At 32.4% G+C, this 17530-nt stretch overlaps 3 protein-coding genes across 6 annotated transcripts in view; 2 read left to right on the top strand and 1 right to left on the bottom strand.

Moving 5' to 3' along the window:
- The first annotated feature begins 9 nt into the window (after nt 1-9).
- LOC139086531 (UDP-glycosyltransferase UGT5-like) lies at nt 10-2137 on the top strand. The gene is made up of 4 exons (XM_070634996.1): nt 10-620; nt 682-866; nt 927-1009; nt 1078-2137. Exons 1-4 carry the CDS (start codon nt 377-379, stop codon nt 2135-2137), a joined length of 1572 nt encoding a protein of 523 aa, XP_070491097.1. The 5' UTR covers nt 10-376.
- Nucleotides 2138-2542: 405 nt separating this feature from the next.
- Nucleotides 2543-11887, top strand: Sec16 (Secretory 16). 3 transcript variants are annotated; one of them, XM_070634865.1, is made up of 10 exons: nt 2543-2666; nt 2811-2966; nt 3031-5668; nt 6088-6493; nt 6741-6932; nt 7434-9294; nt 9355-9591; nt 9653-10094; nt 10299-10414; nt 10482-11887. In XM_070634865.1, exons 2-10 carry the CDS (start codon nt 2847-2849, stop codon nt 10515-10517), a joined length of 6048 nt encoding a protein of 2015 aa, XP_070490966.1. In that variant the 5' UTR covers nt 2543-2666; nt 2811-2846; the 3' UTR covers nt 10518-11887. The 3 variants fall into 3 exon arrangements, with proteins under 3 accessions (XP_070490966.1, XP_070490967.1, XP_070490968.1); XM_070634866.1 differs by having other exon boundaries at nt 9653-10088; nt 10482-11886; XM_070634867.1 differs by lacking the exon at nt 6741-6932.
- A 319-nt stretch (nt 11888-12206) lies between these two features.
- The window catches only part of LOC139086250 (fibroblast growth factor receptor homolog 1-like), a 40614-nt gene continuing 35290 nt past the window's right edge, over nt 12207-17530 (bottom strand). Inside the window, exons 4-12 of one of the 2 annotated variants that reach the window (XM_070634644.1) lie at nt 16356-16534; nt 15584-15958; nt 14939-15498; nt 14819-14859; nt 14120-14201; nt 14013-14057; nt 13802-13942; nt 13691-13715; nt 12209-13438 (exon numbers count right to left, since the gene is read on the bottom strand). In XM_070634644.1, coding sequence (XP_070490745.1) covers nt 13253-13438; nt 13691-13715; nt 13802-13942; nt 14013-14057; nt 14120-14201; nt 14819-14859; nt 14939-15498; nt 15584-15958; nt 16356-16534 — 1634 coding nt within the window. In that variant the 3' untranslated portion in view covers nt 12209-13252. Of the gene's footprint in view, nt 13439-13690; nt 13716-13801; nt 13943-14012; nt 14058-14119; nt 14202-14818; nt 14860-14938; nt 15499-15583; nt 15959-16355; nt 16535-17530 lie in introns of both variants that reach the window. The other variant, XM_070634643.1, reaches the window with a different exon arrangement.

Below are 17530 nucleotides of genomic sequence, written 5' to 3' on the forward strand. Positions count from 1 at the left end.
TCGAACACCATCAACAAAACAATTTAAATACCTACAGGAACCAACTAATCAACAATAAATTAATTAGTTAATCGAAAATTGTTGCCGGATTTTTTGTGGCAAGAATGAGTACTAAAAATTTGAGAAAAACCGACTTCCCTTGATTGAAAAATTCGTCATATTTTTGAAGTTCAAAAATTTTCGTTAAGTTTTTGACCTTTAAAGAATTCGTCAAATTTTTGAATGTCAAAACGCCGTCCAATATTTCTCTTTTGATAATCTCTTTCAGTTCTTCAAGTGTGTCCTATCAATCAACTTCTTTGATGTCTGATGTCTAATTTTTAAAGTAACCAACAAAAGTATAAGCATAATATAGCGATAATAGTTTAAATTAGACATGAAGCTAATTAATATTTGTGCCTGTTTCCTGATATTTTTTGTGGTCGGCTCAAATTCTTTAAAGATTTTGGGTGTATTTCCGACTATAAGTAAATCACATTTTACTATAGGACAAGGAATTGTCGATGCTTTGCACGATGCTGGCCATGATATTACTGTAATGTCTCCTTTCCCACAAAAAAAGCCAAAGGAAAGGTTTCGGGATGTTGATTTTTCAGAAGTCAGAAACAAATACCAAAAAGGTTATTGCTCTTTTATACATATTAATGCATGGATTACTAATATTTTTTTTTTTTTCATTAGAAATGAATATCAATGCCTTTGATTTCGGGAAAATGTCTGCTGTTAACACAATAGATTGGTTGTTCAAAACCGATTTGAGTGATATCGATGCAACACTCAATTACGAAAGTGTTCAGAAGCTCTTGAAAAGCAAGGAAAAGTTTGATGTCTGTATTGTGGAATTATTCTTTATAGATACATATATGGTGAGTTTTTGGATTTAATTTAATTGCTGCATTTTCATAAAGCACCTCTAAAATTCACAGGCTTTAGCGGAACATCACGACTGCATTCTGATCGGCTTTACAACATTCGGTGCTGTTGGTATGATCGATGAAATAACTGGAAAGTGAGTCTATAATATTATATCTTTATTTTGAAATCAATTAATCATGATACCTTCCTTATCGTCCATAGTGTATCACCTACATCTTACGTTCCAATGGTTGTTTTGGGTTACACTGATAAGATGACGTTTGCCGAAAGATATTGGAATACTCTTTATTCTCTATATGAAAGAATTACTTTCCATGGTGTCGGAATTCCAAGACAGGATAGCTTCTATGAAAAACATTTCCCAAATGCCAAGAAACCTTATTTTGAAATGTTCCAAAGTCCAGCAATTATCTTCCAGAATAGTCATGTCAGCACATCGTACCCGCGTCCATATCTTCCAAGTGTCATCGAAATTGGTGGAATTCATGTTAAACCAGCTAAGCCTTTGCCAAATGACTTGCAAGAATTCTTAGATTCAGCTGTTGATGGTGCGATCTTATTTTCGATGGGATCGTTCCTTCAAAGCAAAAATTTCCCGGCTGAGAAGCTAAATGTTTTCCTTAATGTTTTTGAAACATTGCAACAGAAAGTTTTATGGAAATTTGAGGAAGACTTACCAAATAAATCGAAAAATGTAAAAATCAGTTCTTGGTTACCTCAACGCGATATTTTGGCACATAAGAACGTCAAAGTATTCATTACACACGGTGGTTCATTAAGTACAACAGAAGCTATTTATGAAGGAGTTCCAATTTTGGGTATTCCAATCTATGGTGATCAAAAGATGAACATAAATAATGCGGTAGCTAAAGGATATGGTATAGATGTCCACTTTGATGACATAACTGAGGAGAAAATTCAATCAGCCTTGATGGAATTACTTCATAATCCAAAGTACTTTGAGACTGCTAAATCATTGTCTAAAGTATTCAAAGATCGACCTATGACCCCTCAACAATCAGTAGTTTATTGGACAGAATATGCTTACAGACATAAAGGTGCTGAACACTTGAAGAGTGCAGGAAGAGATTTGTATTTCTTTCAATTGATCTCGTTCGATGTTTACTTTGCATTATTCTTAAGTTTAATTGCTACTCTATTGATTGCGATTTTTATTTGTGTATATTTGTGCAGAATTTTCTGCTGTAAATCTCCAAACAACAAGCCTCCAACAACAAAGCAAAAGAAGAAGAAAAATTGATTGAGGAAATTTAGTGATAATTGTGTAAACATTGTTAAATAAAGTTGATTTTAAAAAAAGCTTACTTGATCTTCATCGAACACCATTCACAAACGAGTTTAATTACAATAAGCAACCAATCATCTATTTATATTTAATCGAAAATTTTGTTGCCGGCTTTTTTGAACCAAAAAGAATGAGTACTAAAAATTTAAAAAATGACCGTTACAGAGTCCAGCGCTAACTTCATGCTATTTAAAATTCTTTAAATTATTCTGATTTTTATTCATTAATCAGCAATTAATCTGCACTAATTAACTCAATAAATTATCATTTCCAAAATCTCAATCGAAGTTCAATTTGACATCAAGCAGTGCCCTAAAAATTTATAGATATCATAACGACATTTCCAAATTCAAATTCATTGCTAAATTTTTTTCCACATCAACAAAATTTTTCAAAAAAATTTCTTCGACAAAATAATTAATTAATTGTATTATTCGTGTGTATTTTAGTGTAATAAGTCTTTTGCTGTCTTATTAATCGTAAGGTAAAGCATTGATATCTGTAGTTAGTTTATTTATTACATTGAAAACATCGTGACAAAAGAATTTCTGAAAAAAGTGAAAGTATTGAAAGAAATTTTTCCATTAAAATTGCACAATATTCTTTCTGTTACGATTATTGACTGCAGATATAGATCAACTGAATGTATAATTGAATAACTGATATGACATCGCAACATTTTGATGACGGTTGGGATAATTGGGGTGAAGATTGGGGAGCAAATCCAAATGAGAGTAATAACAACAACAACAACTCACTTCAAAATTCCCAACAACTTTCGCAAGTATAATAAACTGCTCTTTATTCATTATGCATGATTCGTTTATAAATATTACGTTCTCTTTTAGTCAAATCAACAATATGTGCAACAACAGCCGCCTCAAATGACATCAAGTGCTCCATTATACTCTCCATTTGTGTATCAGCCACAAGGAACTAATGTAAGTCATGCTCAAACCATGCATAATCCTCAACAACAACAAAGTCAGCAACAGAATCCATTTGCAAAAGCTCCAAATCAATCGCGTCCACATCAACAACCACAATATGCAGCAAATCCTGTAAATTTCTTTAATCCAACTCAATTTAGTGATGCGAATGCAAATAATAATAATAATTTGAGTCAATATCCGACGAGTCAACCACCAACATTTAGCTTTGTTCAATCACCAATTCCATCTTCAACTGTTACGACGTCTTTAAATTCGTCAAATCCTCAAAATGTTCAATTTGAGAATGTTAACAACAATTATCAATATCAAGAAAGGCATGAAAGTGCGCCTCAAAATCAATATCAAGAAAGACATGAAAGTGCGTCTCAAAATCAATATCAAGCTCAACAGCCACAAGCTAGTGTAAGTTATTCAAATGATCAGAGTTCCGCACTTCCAACAATGCCAACTTCACAGCCAATGAGCTATAGTAATGTCAATCAACCGAGAGATGTGGCAACGCCGCCAACTTTAATGCAAAATTATATACTAGATTCTAATTTCAATTCGACGCCTGCACCAACGTCACAACAACATTCGGGTTATCAATATTCTCAATGGAATGATCAGAGAACGCAAAGTAATGAATCGGCAAATTGGCAGCCAGTTCCAATGGCTCAAAATGCTTTTAATCAACAGCAAATGCCACCGATTGCTAATCAACAGCAAATGCCACCGATTGCTAATCAGCCACAAATGCCTGTTAATAATAATCCTCCTATGCCTCAAATGCCACCAACATCTTCAGATTGGCAAAATTTGCAGGCACCGCAAGTTAGTCAGCAAATGAATGTATCGTCCAGTAATCAGCCAATTTCATCGTCTGCTGGTTACTTCCCAAATCATTTTGAGGCACCAGCTCAAGAAGAAAAACCGAAAATACAAGAGCCTCAAGTTCCTGAAATGCCGGTTCCTCAAATTCCAACATCTAATCAATACTATCAACCTAAATTCGATAATATTGAAAACATTCAAGCTTCGTCTCTTGAACCAGCATCAATTCCTAATTTACCACCACTTCCACCATCAATTCCACAAATGCCGCCTTTACCACCAACTTCTGTTGCTTTACAACAGCCTAAAAATCCAATCAATGAAATTCCTTATCCTGAAAATCGTGAAAGACTTGATGATTCAGTTCCAACATCTCAAAACAATCCAGTTATGCCAATAACGACTTCATCTATCGATAGACATAATTATTTAGTTACTGGACAATTGGCACAAGAAGTTCCAGTATTCAGTCAACATTCAGTAATGCAAGAAAGCTTTAATGAGAATTTACCACCACCTGGACTGTCCAGAATGGTCGTTGGTGAACCAGAGAATAATCAGGAACAAGTTCAATCAGTTCAGAATGATTTATTGCCTCCAAGATCTAATAGAATGGTGACGGGAACGGAAATGACTCCAACAAGCTTTATGAACTATCAAAGACAAGCTGACGGAGAAGTTTCTCATGAACCCAGCATGCAGCGTCAATTACCACCATTTAATGTCAGTCAGCAGCAGCAAATTCCACAGCAGCAAGAAAGAATCGCCGAGGATGAACATCATCAACAAAATTTCAATATTAGTGACCGAAATCTTTATTTAGTAGCTGGAGAAAGTGACGCAAATAGTCAACGAGTAATTACTGGGGTAGAAAGCAATGTACCATCATTAATTAATCCATTGCAAAATCTGCACATTGAAGATGATGAAGATTTCGTAAATATATCAGTAACTCAAATGTCGCGTAATGTCGATGGCGATGGAATGGAGGAACAAAATTTGCATTTACAGAATCAAATTCAGCATGCATTAGACAGCTCACAGCAAAGAGAAGAGGAGATTGAAGGTGCAAATGACAATAATAATGATTTAAATGTAAATCTACAGCCAGTCATTGAAATTCCGTCAATTCCAGCAAGTGTGAATTTGAGTGAACAAAATTCAGACATTCGTGAAGACATTGAAGGTGCTAATGAGCTTAGTGATCCACCCAAGCCTCAACCAGTTGATTTTGAGGAGAAAAGGAAGTCCATTGATAATGGAATGAGAACAAATCAGAAGCTAAATACAACATTGTCATCTGAAGACAGTGAATTAAGAGAATTGGAAAAGAATATGAAGCTTAAATCGAGGCGTAGTAACAAGAAATACGATAGTGATAATGACTCAGAAAGTGCTAGTTTAGATGAATATAAAAAGGAGGAATCTAGAGACAGGAATGATGATCGTTATAGTAAAAAGAATCGTGATCGAGTTCGCGAGGAACTTGAAAAGTATAAGAAACGTGAGAAGGAAAGGAGATCTGGTGGTAGAAGAAGAAACGACGACACTGATGGCTCAAGATATGGCGATTCAAGAAGGCGTACTGATGATGAAGATGATGATAGAAGGAGAAATCGAAATAGAAGAGAAAAGAGGAACGATGATGAAGTTGAGGACGATGATAAAGAAAGAGAAAGAAAGGATAGAAGACCACGTGATGTTCGCGATCCTAGAAGAAGTAAGTATTTAACGACTTTTAAATATTTGAAAGGTAACTATTTCTTGAAGTTTGAATTTTTAACGCTCGTTTTCTTGAAATTTGAATTTTTGAACTTTAAAAATTTACAACTTTCTGAACTTGAAATATAACGAACTTCTATAATTCAAAATTCAACAAATATTTGAAGTTCAAAAAGTGAACGAACTTATTTAAAAAATTATAGCAACTGACATTTCAAATTATAATTCTAATATTAGTCATTTTGAATCAAATGCAACGAATTATATTCCACATCATTAGATCCAGCATCATCCTTTATTAATTTTATAAGTCTCTTTGTGAAATTAATATAATTTCCCCATTAAAATTCATCAGTTTACTTAAAAATATCACAAACAACAGACACGATTTAACAATGATTATTTTTGTACTTTTAGAAGACTACGACTACGATGATAGAAGAGCAAGTCGAAGGAGACGCGAGAAATATTACGATGATGAAGGATATCCATCAGGTAGACGCAGCCATAATGCGTCAGATCGCGAATATGAGCGAGATTATCGACCAGGAAGAAGCTCAAGAGGTCCATACGAGATGCAAGGCTATTATCAACAACCATCGTATCCATACGATCAGAATTACTATTATCAACAACAACAGCAGCAATATTCAGATAAATTGCAAGCATGGCTTGAACAAATTCGTTTGACGAATCCACAAGCATACGAATGGTATAAAAATTATTATAGTGGAATGCTTCAAAAGTCACAAATTCCAATGCAGCCAACAATGGATGATATTGGCGGTTCCTTGAGATCTGGTTACAATTCAGGCAGCGAGAGGTATTTATAGAGTGTCTTTTTAGTTGATTATTGCCTTTAATTGCACGAGATATGGCTGAAGTTTTTCTTTTAACACAAAATTAATTATTATTTTATTTTATCTTATACTTTTTGTGCATTTTGCTCACGAATTTTTTGTCTTTTCTGCTTTCTTTTATTTTTTGTTTTCCCATAATTTCGTGTGAAATTTTTTTATTTAAAAATCTGTTTGTTATGAAAAAATACAATTGCAATCACAAATTAATAGAGCAAGCACAAGTCGATTTATGAGTGGAGGCATTGTCACAAATCCATTAGGAAGTCTAAATTCGTCATTTATTGATAACACGAATGAATATCAATCATTACAACAACCATATCAAACAATTGGAAAGGATTACAATCAGGCATATTCATCATTAAACAATTTTAACAAATATGATATGTATGGTGACTTAAGGTGTGAAAAATTAGTATTAATACACTCGCAGCGCATTTTTGTGGGACAAAATTTTTTGGATTTGTGTGAAAAAATTTAAATTTTTAACGTATTTTTGGAATTTGAAAATTTGAACCTAGTTTGGATACTAAAAATAACGAACTTTTGAAATTTAAATTTTCTAACGTATTTTTAGCATTCAAAATTTTTGAACTTCGTTTTGTACTAAAATATAACGATCTTTTGATATTTGAATATTTGTACTAAATTTTGAACTTGAATTTTGATTCCTTTTAAATTTGAAATTTCCGTTATTTTTTGAATTTTAATAATTGTTATTATTTTAAAATTAATACTTTTTTGTTCAAATCTGGCGGTTCTTTTGATAACACAACAAAAGTGCGCTCAACATAAATTTTTTATTATTTCATCATGAGCTAATTTAAATATATTTTGCATGTAAATTCTTAATCAAACATTAAATTCATAAACTAATTAAAATTTAACAAATCAACTCAACAGAGCTAAACAACCAGAAGTAGCTGCTGCTCGCTTAACACCTCAGAAATTCCAATGTCTACATGGCTTTGTTAGATTATCAAATGGACTTATGATAACAATCGACACGTTAAATGCTGATGATAAATATTTAGTCAAAGTTGATAACGTTCCAATTTTCGACAAGACACGTCGACAATACCAATCGTATCCAGGACCACTAATTAGAGGCGTTTCACATAAAAAGACAGTCATTGAATTTTGTGAAGAAAAATTAAAGCAAAGCTCACATTTAGAATCAATTGAACGTGCTTCCTATGCATTATTATGGAGCTATTTAATTTTGATGATTCGACAAAATGGATCATATACAGAACACGACATAGCTGAGTTGTTGATGAAAAACTCGGAAGAATATCGAGCATATGATTTAGATGATAATAAAAGTAGTGCAAATATCAATAATGAAATTGACGATGAGAATGCAACAGACGTTAGTGAAAGTGAAGAAAATGATGCAAGTGAGCATCATTCAAATTCAGCAAGTCATCAGCAGACATCGCAGTCAATTTCAGCGAGTATAATGACCGAACAAGTTGTTCTCGATAAATTTAAAAGTTATTTATTGTATGGAAATATTCATGATGCACTTGATTATGCAACAGACAATAATCTGTGGGGACATGCATTGTTCCTAGCATCAAAAGTCGATAGACGGCAGCATGCAAATGTTATGTTAAAGTTTGCTAATAAATTATCATATAATGATCCACTACAGACGCTTTATCAAATTATGAGTGGACGTATGCCTGCATGTGTGACAAATTTCGATGAAAAGTGGGGCGATTGGAGACCACATCTAGCTATGATTATATCCAATTGTACTGATAAACCAGATTTAGTTAAACGATCAATTTTGGCTTTAGGTGACACATTGGCTAGTCGCGGTGACATTTTTGGATCACAATTTTGTTATTTGTTAATTGATCCACAATTCACTGATTATAGCGATACAGCATTAGTTAATGGAAAAATTGGATTACTTGGTACGAGTGTACAAATGCCGTTTAAAGAATTTGCTACTGATGATTCAATTATTATGACGGAAGTCTATGAATATGCAAGGAGCTTAAATACTGAAAATTATTTCATTGCGTCACTGCAGAAATACAAGTTCTTGTTAGCTACAAATATGCTTGATTATGGCTTGAAATTGAAGTCTCTGCTGTATATGGAACAGATATCGAAGTGCATCATCCAGCAGTCACAATTATTTGACAGTTCCTTCATCTCGAAAGTTTATTCGCTGGCTGATCGATTGAAATTTTACGATCCAGTTATGGAGAAGCTATATGAAGATGTCGATAATGTTGAAGGAACTGAAGATCAGCAATGGTTGCAGGATTTAGCTAATGTCCTACAAAATGAGACTGGAACGAATTATAGTCAGCAATATGTTCCAGCTGATGTTCAAACTAATGATGTCTATAATCCACTTGATTATCAACAGCAACAAACTATTCAACAGCCTCAATCCACTCCTATTTATGATCCAGTAAGTCAGCATCAAACTCCAGTTCATGCTCCAACAATTCCATCGCAAAATTATGAGGAACATGATTCAAATCAGATTGTTTATGAGCAGCAAAATCAAGTGCCTGTAACGACTTATGACCAAAATACGGCATATAGTAATCAATACCAGATGCAGGATCAAATGCAAAATTATTCAAATTATAATCAAAATGTAGGAATGCAAAATGATGGACAGATTAATGAGCAGCAACAGAATCAACAGCAAGGATATGCTCAGCAGACTTATGATCCAAATGCTCATGGGAATTATCAGCAACAGAATGATGGATATGGATATGGATGGGATCAGGTAAAAGATTCAAAATTCTCGATTAAATAAATTTTGACCGTTATATTTTAATTTCAACAGCCTAAACCGACAATAACAATGGGAGCAGCATTATCTCATAAATTTGATGATCAGCAGTCACAAGATAAGTCAGAATCAAATGCAAATAATAAGGAAGACAAGAAGAGTCCAGTAAAGAAAGCAGAACCAGAAAAAGCTAAGAAGCAGGTACCAGCTAGTGGAGGATGGTTCTCAAGTCTGTTTAGACTCGGAAAGGCTCCAAATCAGATGATTCTTCCTGATGATAAAAATCCAGCTGTAAGTGCTGCTTATTTCAATAAATATGTAAACTGTTCATTGATTATTGATTTTTAACTAGATTGTGTGGGACGAATCGACTAAAAAATGGGTCAATAAGGATGGAGAAGAGGCCGAAGCTGAGAGCTTTAAACCACCTCCAAAAATGGGTGAAATGGGCATGCCACAAGCACCACAAATGCAAAATATTCAACAGGCAATGCAGAATATCCCACAACAGCAAATTCCTCAACAAAATATGCAACAACAACAATCGATGCCACAGCAACAACAGATGCCTCAGCAACAGTCGATGCCACAACAACAATACGCTCCACAAATGCAGCAGCCTGCTATGACTCAACAACCAATGATGAATCAGGCTCCAATGCAAAATCATGTTGCTCAAATGCCTCAACAGCAACAACAACAACAGACTAATCCAAATGGTGCAGTAGATCAAGCTGCTCCGTCAGTGCCGTCAGCTCCAAACATGTTTAAAATGCAAAAAGGCCGAAGTAAGGGTTTGTTGATTTTTTAACGTATTTTTATGTTTTGAATTTTTTAATGTTCAGTTTTTGAACTTTTCGTTAAATTTTTTTGAATTTTGGTTTATTTTATTTGAATCTTAAATTATCGTTAATTTCAGTTTGACTTTTTTACCTTTTTAAATTTAAATTTTCCGTTAAATCCATTTTTAATTTATTTAAAATCTCTGATATAAATAGATTTAAAGAAATCCTACGTTGATATATTGGGAAATGCAGGAAAGACTGTATCTCAACCGAAAGAACTTGCTCCACAAATGGACATGCAATTCTTCAATCCCGCAGCTCAGCCACAGGTAAAAAATTATTAACTTAACATTCTGCATTATTATGTAAATAACTATAATTTTATATCTGTTACAGGGAATGCAATTTTATAATCCAAATGATTTTCAATAAGAAGCTGAAACAAAAAAAAAAACGCTGAGATAAATTCACATTAGATATTTATTTTAATGAAAATTATCGACGAATATTGCCCTGAAAACTAAAAAAAAAATTAATAATTTATACAGGATATGAAGACGAGATGAAAATTAGATAAACATTAATGAAAATTATTATTCTGTATGTAATTTCAAATTTCAACTTCTTTTAATAGAATTAAGATTATCATCTTCTTTTATAAAAGAAAAATAATACTTGGAATGAGATGACTGATGCTGGTGCATTATTTGCTTAAAAAAATGTTTCTGTCTGATCAGCACAGCACTAAGTGCTTATCGGAATTAATCGAAAAAAAAACGATATTTTATACATTAATACGATTTAGATCAATTCGATCGAGGATATATATGAAAATTGTGTTTTTGCGGTAAATGGGGGGAGTTTGTTGGTGATGTCCAATGTAAAATTGTAGAAATTGGAACTGACTGATTGCTTGTGGCAAGATTTTGGTATTGAAAATTATGTCTTAAGTCTGAAATGCTAGAAGATGCTTGGGATTGGTCCATATAGGTTTACTTGCTCATACGGTCTGGTATTTTAAGAATAGGAAGTTGATTTGCAGTTTGGGGGTGTTGTTATAGGTTATTCATGAATATAGACAGACCTTGATCCTTAATACACCTCAAATGCTGATCTAGACTCTCAACTCTAATTTCTACATGAAAATCATGTCTCATGGGGTCAGTTAGGGTCTAAAAATTCTCATACTAATTTAGACGTCATTGATGAACTCCCCTAAATGTGGAAAAAAATTCTTTTTGTAGTCTAGCTAGGTAGTTTAATGCAATTGTATCATGAAAATATGCAAAAAAATATTATATAATACTATTATTTAAATACTATAATCAAATTTATGTTTCAAACATTATTTTATTACACATGGTGATTGATTTATCATTAAAATTCTACTATTTTTGAGTTTTGAAACTCTGTTTTGTGCTTTCGTCAGGGGTGTGTTATCCTTATTGCAATTATTTAATGGGTTTTGTAATTTATATCCCTAAAAATTGTATGTAAATTAAGAAAAGTTCATATTTGTTGAGGTTTGACCTAAAATTAATCCTAAGCACATCCCTTGACCGTCAACGATGCATTCAGAATGAAAATTTAAGAAATTTTCTGTTACTTTATATCTATTGTAGATGGAAAACGATGTCTATTTTGCAACCTTTTTTTTTCTTTCAATTTCTTCCCTAATTTTTCGTTAAGTATTAAAATTTTTTTAGTTAGGTCGTGAACGTTATTCAAATTTGAATGAAAAATAAAATTGTGGATCATGTTAGTTATTATTAAAAAATTATTATTTTCTTTTTGTTAAATCCATGTTTGAATACAGTGAATAATGAAGAAAATAAAATAAAAATAGATTACATTGAAAGAAAAAAATAAGGATTTTGTTAATTTGCTTATTTTTCAGGTTTGTTGAAATAACGGTTGGAAATAATTTGAAAATTTTCTGCTTCAAAAGATCCAAAAATAGCAAAGAAAGATGCAAAATTAGAAGCAAGACAAATTTTAGTACTAAAGATGCAAAACTATGAAACTATATGACGCAAACATTTTGAAATCCAAAAAGCCGTTAAAAAACTCAAATTTTATTCCTTTGAAAATCTTAAATCTAAATTGAATTTCTTTTTTATTTTTTTGTTTATTACAAAATTTTGACTTACATTTTTTCATTATTATTTATTTTAATAAATCTACATAACTTAAATAATCTCTATAATATGTCACTCATTTGAAGGAAATAAAAGGATTCTAAAATTTATTTAATGTTTTGTTGAATAATTTTGAAAGGATTTTAAACAAATTAGGTAGAAAGTGTTGTCCAAAATCTTTTGTGGCATGGTACACTATGGATGGAAGCCATCACCAAAAACGCACACGTAATGCGGTTCAAGGCATTTCAAAACCATAATGGCTTCAAACTAGTGTACATTACGTCCACAGTTTGGACAACACTGAATTATCAGAAAATTATTGAGAATTTTAAGAATAAAATATGAATTATTGATAAAATTAAGAGTAATCTTCACTAGAAGGGAGCTTGAGGGGTGTTACATTGTTTTGAACTTTGATTTCTAGTTTTGTAATTTGAACTGCTATGGATTGCTCCACATCCAACATTTCTATGCAAATTCATCGTGGTCTGGACTATTCTGTGTCCATTTTACTTGAACAATTCCTAATAGTATAGATTGAGCAATCTTACAATCATCAAGATGCTTTAGTTGAAATTATGGACAATTCTATCTAATCTTGTCAATTTCATATGAATTTTGAGTTGAGTCAAGCTCTGAATCTTAGATAATAAGCCATAAATTCCTATAATTCAACTCTAAACCTCAGAACCACTTAAAACTACTCTAGGCTCCTCAAAAGCATCACGAACCCCAACTCAACCTTATTAACATTTCTCACATGTTCCAATTTGGAGGTTCTACATACATTTTACAATTAATTCCAGAATAAATTTTATTCATAATTGAAAAATTTGAATCTAGTAGTCTTAGAAAAATGTTTACTAAAATTAAGAAAAATATTGAGTTATTATCCACAAAAAGTTATAATCATAATTGTGAAATCAATAAATTTGTTTTTAGTATAAAAACATTTTTGTCCGTCCATAAAATAACTTAAAATTATTAATCTTGATTTATATTTACAACCAATTGGAAATGAGTTATTTAAAGTAAATGAGGAAATTTCTCTTTTGTGTCGTCATCATCTGATTCCTCATCACTGGAACTTGGTGGTGTCTCAAGTTGAGGAAGTCCCAAGTCTAAGTATTCTTCATTTGCCGTTATGCTTAATATTTTGTCTAAATCTTCGACAATTTCGCAGAATGTTGGACGTTCTACTGGATTCCAGTGCTGAAATGGGAAATGAGATTGATTGGAATAGTTTTTGAGGTTAGGGTAAGTTAAAGGAGCTGCAGGGGTGTATTTGTGTACGGATGGGTCAAACTGTTCGATTTGAACATCAAATTGTTGATTTCAAGTCAATATTGAACAACATTCCCAAATTTTGAATCCAATTCTCCTGATTTTGATTCAGCACTAACAGCGAATCCCGTACCCCTCCTGAATACACCCCTGCATCCATGATAATCATGTAAATCTTACCCAGCATTCACGCATCAACATATATCTAAATACACATAAGGGATAGAAAAAAATAGAATAATAATTTAATTAATGGCACATGTCAGCTATTAAACAGCACTCAATACTCACATGTCAATCGAACATAATGCAGGTTTCTCCATTCGATCGCCTTTCTTCAAAATCTCAAATAAATTCTTAACACTCGGCACACTTGGATATGGTGTGCCACCTAAAGTCATTATTTCCCATAATAAAATACCATACGACCATCTATAGACCAAATATTAAAATGAATTAATACAAAATATTATTCAATAATTTATTTAATTAAAATGCTTACACGTCGCTTTGTGTGTCGTAAACTTTATCAAACAATGACTCGGGACTGGAAGCGAATAATAAAATAATATTAATAATGATGTAAAATGTTAATGATTTAATGTCTACCTCATCCATTTGACAGGTAATCTTCCATCAGTAGTTTTTCTGTAGTAATCTTGTGAGTGAATATCGCGTGCTAATCCGAAATCTGTAGGAGAAAGATAGGCGATAAAAATGATAAGTGTGTCAAGAATGCTGAATAGCTGTGTTTATATGACTGTAATTTGTAATAAAACTTTAATGACGATATTAAATTATGATGATAAAAGTAATTTTACTATTTAACGGTTATTTGAGATTTGAATAGTCTGGAAACAATTGGGTTTAGAAGCTAACTTCATGGGTGATTTATTTTTTGATCATAGCAGTTAACATTTGAAAATAACTGTCATTTAGAATTCAAATAGTCAAGACACAATTGAATATTGAAGTCATGTTTAATAGAATTTGAATTCTAAATGGCCGTTAAATGATCGAATTTGAATATCCAAGACACCTAAAGCTAACTTCGATCATAATAAATATTCAAAATGAAAAAAGTCGTTAAAATTCAATTCTTCAGTCCTAGACATCCAAGTCTTCAAAAGCCACATATCTAGGCACTTAAAATTCAAATCTCCTCATAAATTCCTGCTTAATAAAATCAGCAAAGTATTAACCAGCATTATTCATGTCATAATCACGTTCCAAAGTATATAATCATCATAATTTGCAGTCATAAAGTCTCTACCTCATAATAAAATACAATAACAACAATTGCCATACCTGCAATTTTCATCACAAAGTCATCACTAACGAGAACATTTCTATACGAGAACAAACAAAAGAGATGAGAAATTAGTCAGCATGTTAATAACTTTCACATTTCCATTTCTAATTCTTTACCTAGCTGCAAGATCTCGATGTATGCACTTCCGACTTGCTAAATATTCCATACCACGTGCAATTTGAAATGCAAATGAAACTAAATCTTTTTGCGTTAATGCCTGTTTCTCTTTCTCATGTGGCGTGTCTGTATAAGCATTTGGTCGATGTTTACGAAGGAAATCTCTCAAATTTCCGTGCGGGGCATATTCAACAATAACATAAAGTGGACCATCTTGCGAACAACAACCGAGTAAATTAATAATATTGACATGTGTTCCAATCATTTTCATCACTTCCATTTCGCAAACGAGATCTTTAACATCCTCATCTGTATGTCCTTCTTTTAACATTTTGACAGCTACAACTGTGATTTGTCCCGCCCTCATTAAACCATGTGCTTCAGCCATAACAACTTTACCGAATGCACCCTCGCCTAAATTCTTAGACAGCTCAAGTTGACCGCGTGGAAATTCCCAATTAAGATCAATCGGAAATTCATATTCTGATATCATGTTTGGATCATTTGCATTGCCTGCCATTGCTGTTCGATGCTTTTCAATTCGTACGATTGGCATTTGCTGGAAGAAACAATTTTTAATTGATTAATTGAGCTGTTTTTGGAATTTTGTACTGGATCTTAATTATTCAGCAACTTAAACTTACCAACGAATCCGATATTCCTGGATTTCCATTATCAATGCATGGCTGCACGACAATAACCTTCTTAGTCCACTGATTAACTCTTTCCATCTGTCTCTGCAGCTTCTTCGTCTTTGTGTACTTCTTCCATACAAAAATGATAATAATCAAAGCAAGTAGGAAGAAGAACATCAAGCATATCACAAGGATTCCATACAACTCATTCGGCTTATGTGGGACAATAGTTATGTCTGGATTTGGCGGCAGTGTCTCAACAACTTGAAGATATGCACTCGCGTGTGTACTTCCTAAACTATTTGCAGCTATGCATGTATACCAACCCTCATCAGCGTATGTTACATTTTCAAGTCGAAGTGTTTCCGATTGTTCATCGTCGTGCTGAATATGAGATGTAAATTATGAATATTTTGATCGAGTGGAATAAAATTTGAGGAAGTAAGTATGTTAATAGAATTATTTAGGGTAGATTAATAGGAATTAATAGAGAAATAGCTTATGTCTAAGTTATCAGAGTGGCTATATACTACATAGAGGTGTATTTAGGGGATTAGAAGGAGATTCTATGTCTAAAATATATTAAGGATCATTAAGATACAGTCAATATAGCTACTGTCTACAAAACATGACCCAATCCCTAAATACACCCCAGCAACGCTACACAAGTTAGTTACTTTATATTAATATTGATGTAAGTCGACATGCACATGCAATTGAGTAAGTTTTATGCTTGTTAGTCCTTCACATAATAATTCACAGTTTTTTTTTCGTCCATCACCTTGACCGGAAATTTAGTTCCATTACAATTTGGCTCTTGATCAGCACAAACTCCTTTAATCCAATTAATTGATCGATGTAAATCAGAATGAATTTCTACTTCAAATGTTACATTTTCACCAATCACCACTGTTTTATTTGTGAGGACAGTTTTAAATATTGGAGCATGATTGACACGTTCTGGAATATAAAATTTAATGGTTTGGGAAGAAATTTGATTAAAAATCCACACAAAATCCATCACCAAGATTTATTAAAATTGAGAATTATGAAAAAAAAATTAATGAAATTATAGAATTTAAAACAGAAAAACTCATCACCAATAGTCAATAATACCTGTGAAAAAAATTTAACGGATAAAAAATATTTGAAAATTTTCTACATGATGTACTAAAAACCTTATAACAGTTTGAAAATCATCTGTACAGTTTTAGGATTTAGCGTCATTTTGACAGTATTTTCGCGTCTTTTTAAATCAGTTTTTTGCTTCTTTCTTTCAAATTTTTGCCTCTTTTCTTGCGTTTTTGGACATTTTTCGCATCTTTATTTAAAAAATTTAGAATCTTTTAGCTAAATGAGTTGAATACTTTTAATAATTTTTTTGCGCCTTTTTGTATAAAATTTTGATTTTTTGCATCATTTTAGAATAGTTAAAACCCTTCAACAGCCTCATTTTAAAATGGAACTATTTTTGAATTATTTTTGTCCGTTAAAAATTAAATTAGTATGACAACATCGATTTTTGTACCTGAAGAACTCGTCTTTAAAGTTGTAGTTTTCATCATTAATGAATCAGAAACGTTCCTCTTACTTTCGAATTCAGATTTTTCTTTACTAATCAAATCATTGCTGCAATTTTTAGATTTTATAAACTCTGTCGATTCCATGTGATTAAAATAATAATTTTCTTCGTAGCTTGAAGTTTTTATGATGCAATCTAGTAAAAAAATAAATGACATAGTGCTCTATGTGCGTCCCGTAACTCTCTTAAATCTTCAAAAGTAAGCAAATTTGAGTCCGTCTTAAATTACAGCTCGGAATTATTAATTAGAAGAAATTCTGTTAGTTATAGGCTTTGCCGCATTGATGGTTCCTTTGCATTTTGATATTAGACTCCCACAAGACACAACCTGTTCAACTAGACACTGCTACATGTCCCTATTCCCCGACAAGACG

Source organism: Chironomus tepperi, unplaced genomic scaffold (assembly GCF_022539635.2).
Source record: "Chironomus tepperi strain 1889 unplaced genomic scaffold, CSIRO-AGI_Ctep_v1 contig_85, whole genome shotgun sequence".
NCBI classification, from domain to species: domain Eukaryota; kingdom Metazoa; phylum Arthropoda; class Insecta; order Diptera; family Chironomidae; genus Chironomus; species Chironomus tepperi.

Coding starts and splice junctions, on each gene's coding strand:
- LOC139086531 (XM_070634996.1), top strand. CDS start 377: ATGAAGCTAATTAATATTTGTGCCTGTTTCCTGATATTTTTTGTGGTC. Junction 621..681: donor CAGAAACAAATACCAAAAAG/GTTATTGCTCTT, acceptor TTTTTTCATTAG/AAATGAATATCAATGCCTTT. Junction 1,010..1,077: donor ATCGATGAAATAACTGGAAA/GTGAGTCTATAA, acceptor TATCGTCCATAG/TGTATCACCTACATCTTACG.
- Sec16 (XM_070634865.1), top strand. CDS start 2,847: ATGACATCGCAACATTTTGATGACGGTTGGGATAATTGGGGTGAAGAT. Junction 2,967..3,030: donor ATTCCCAACAACTTTCGCAA/GTATAATAAACT, acceptor GTTCTCTTTTAG/TCAAATCAACAATATGTGCA. Junction 10,415..10,481: donor ATCCCGCAGCTCAGCCACAG/GTAAAAAATTAT, acceptor TATCTGTTACAG/GGAATGCAATTTTATAATCC.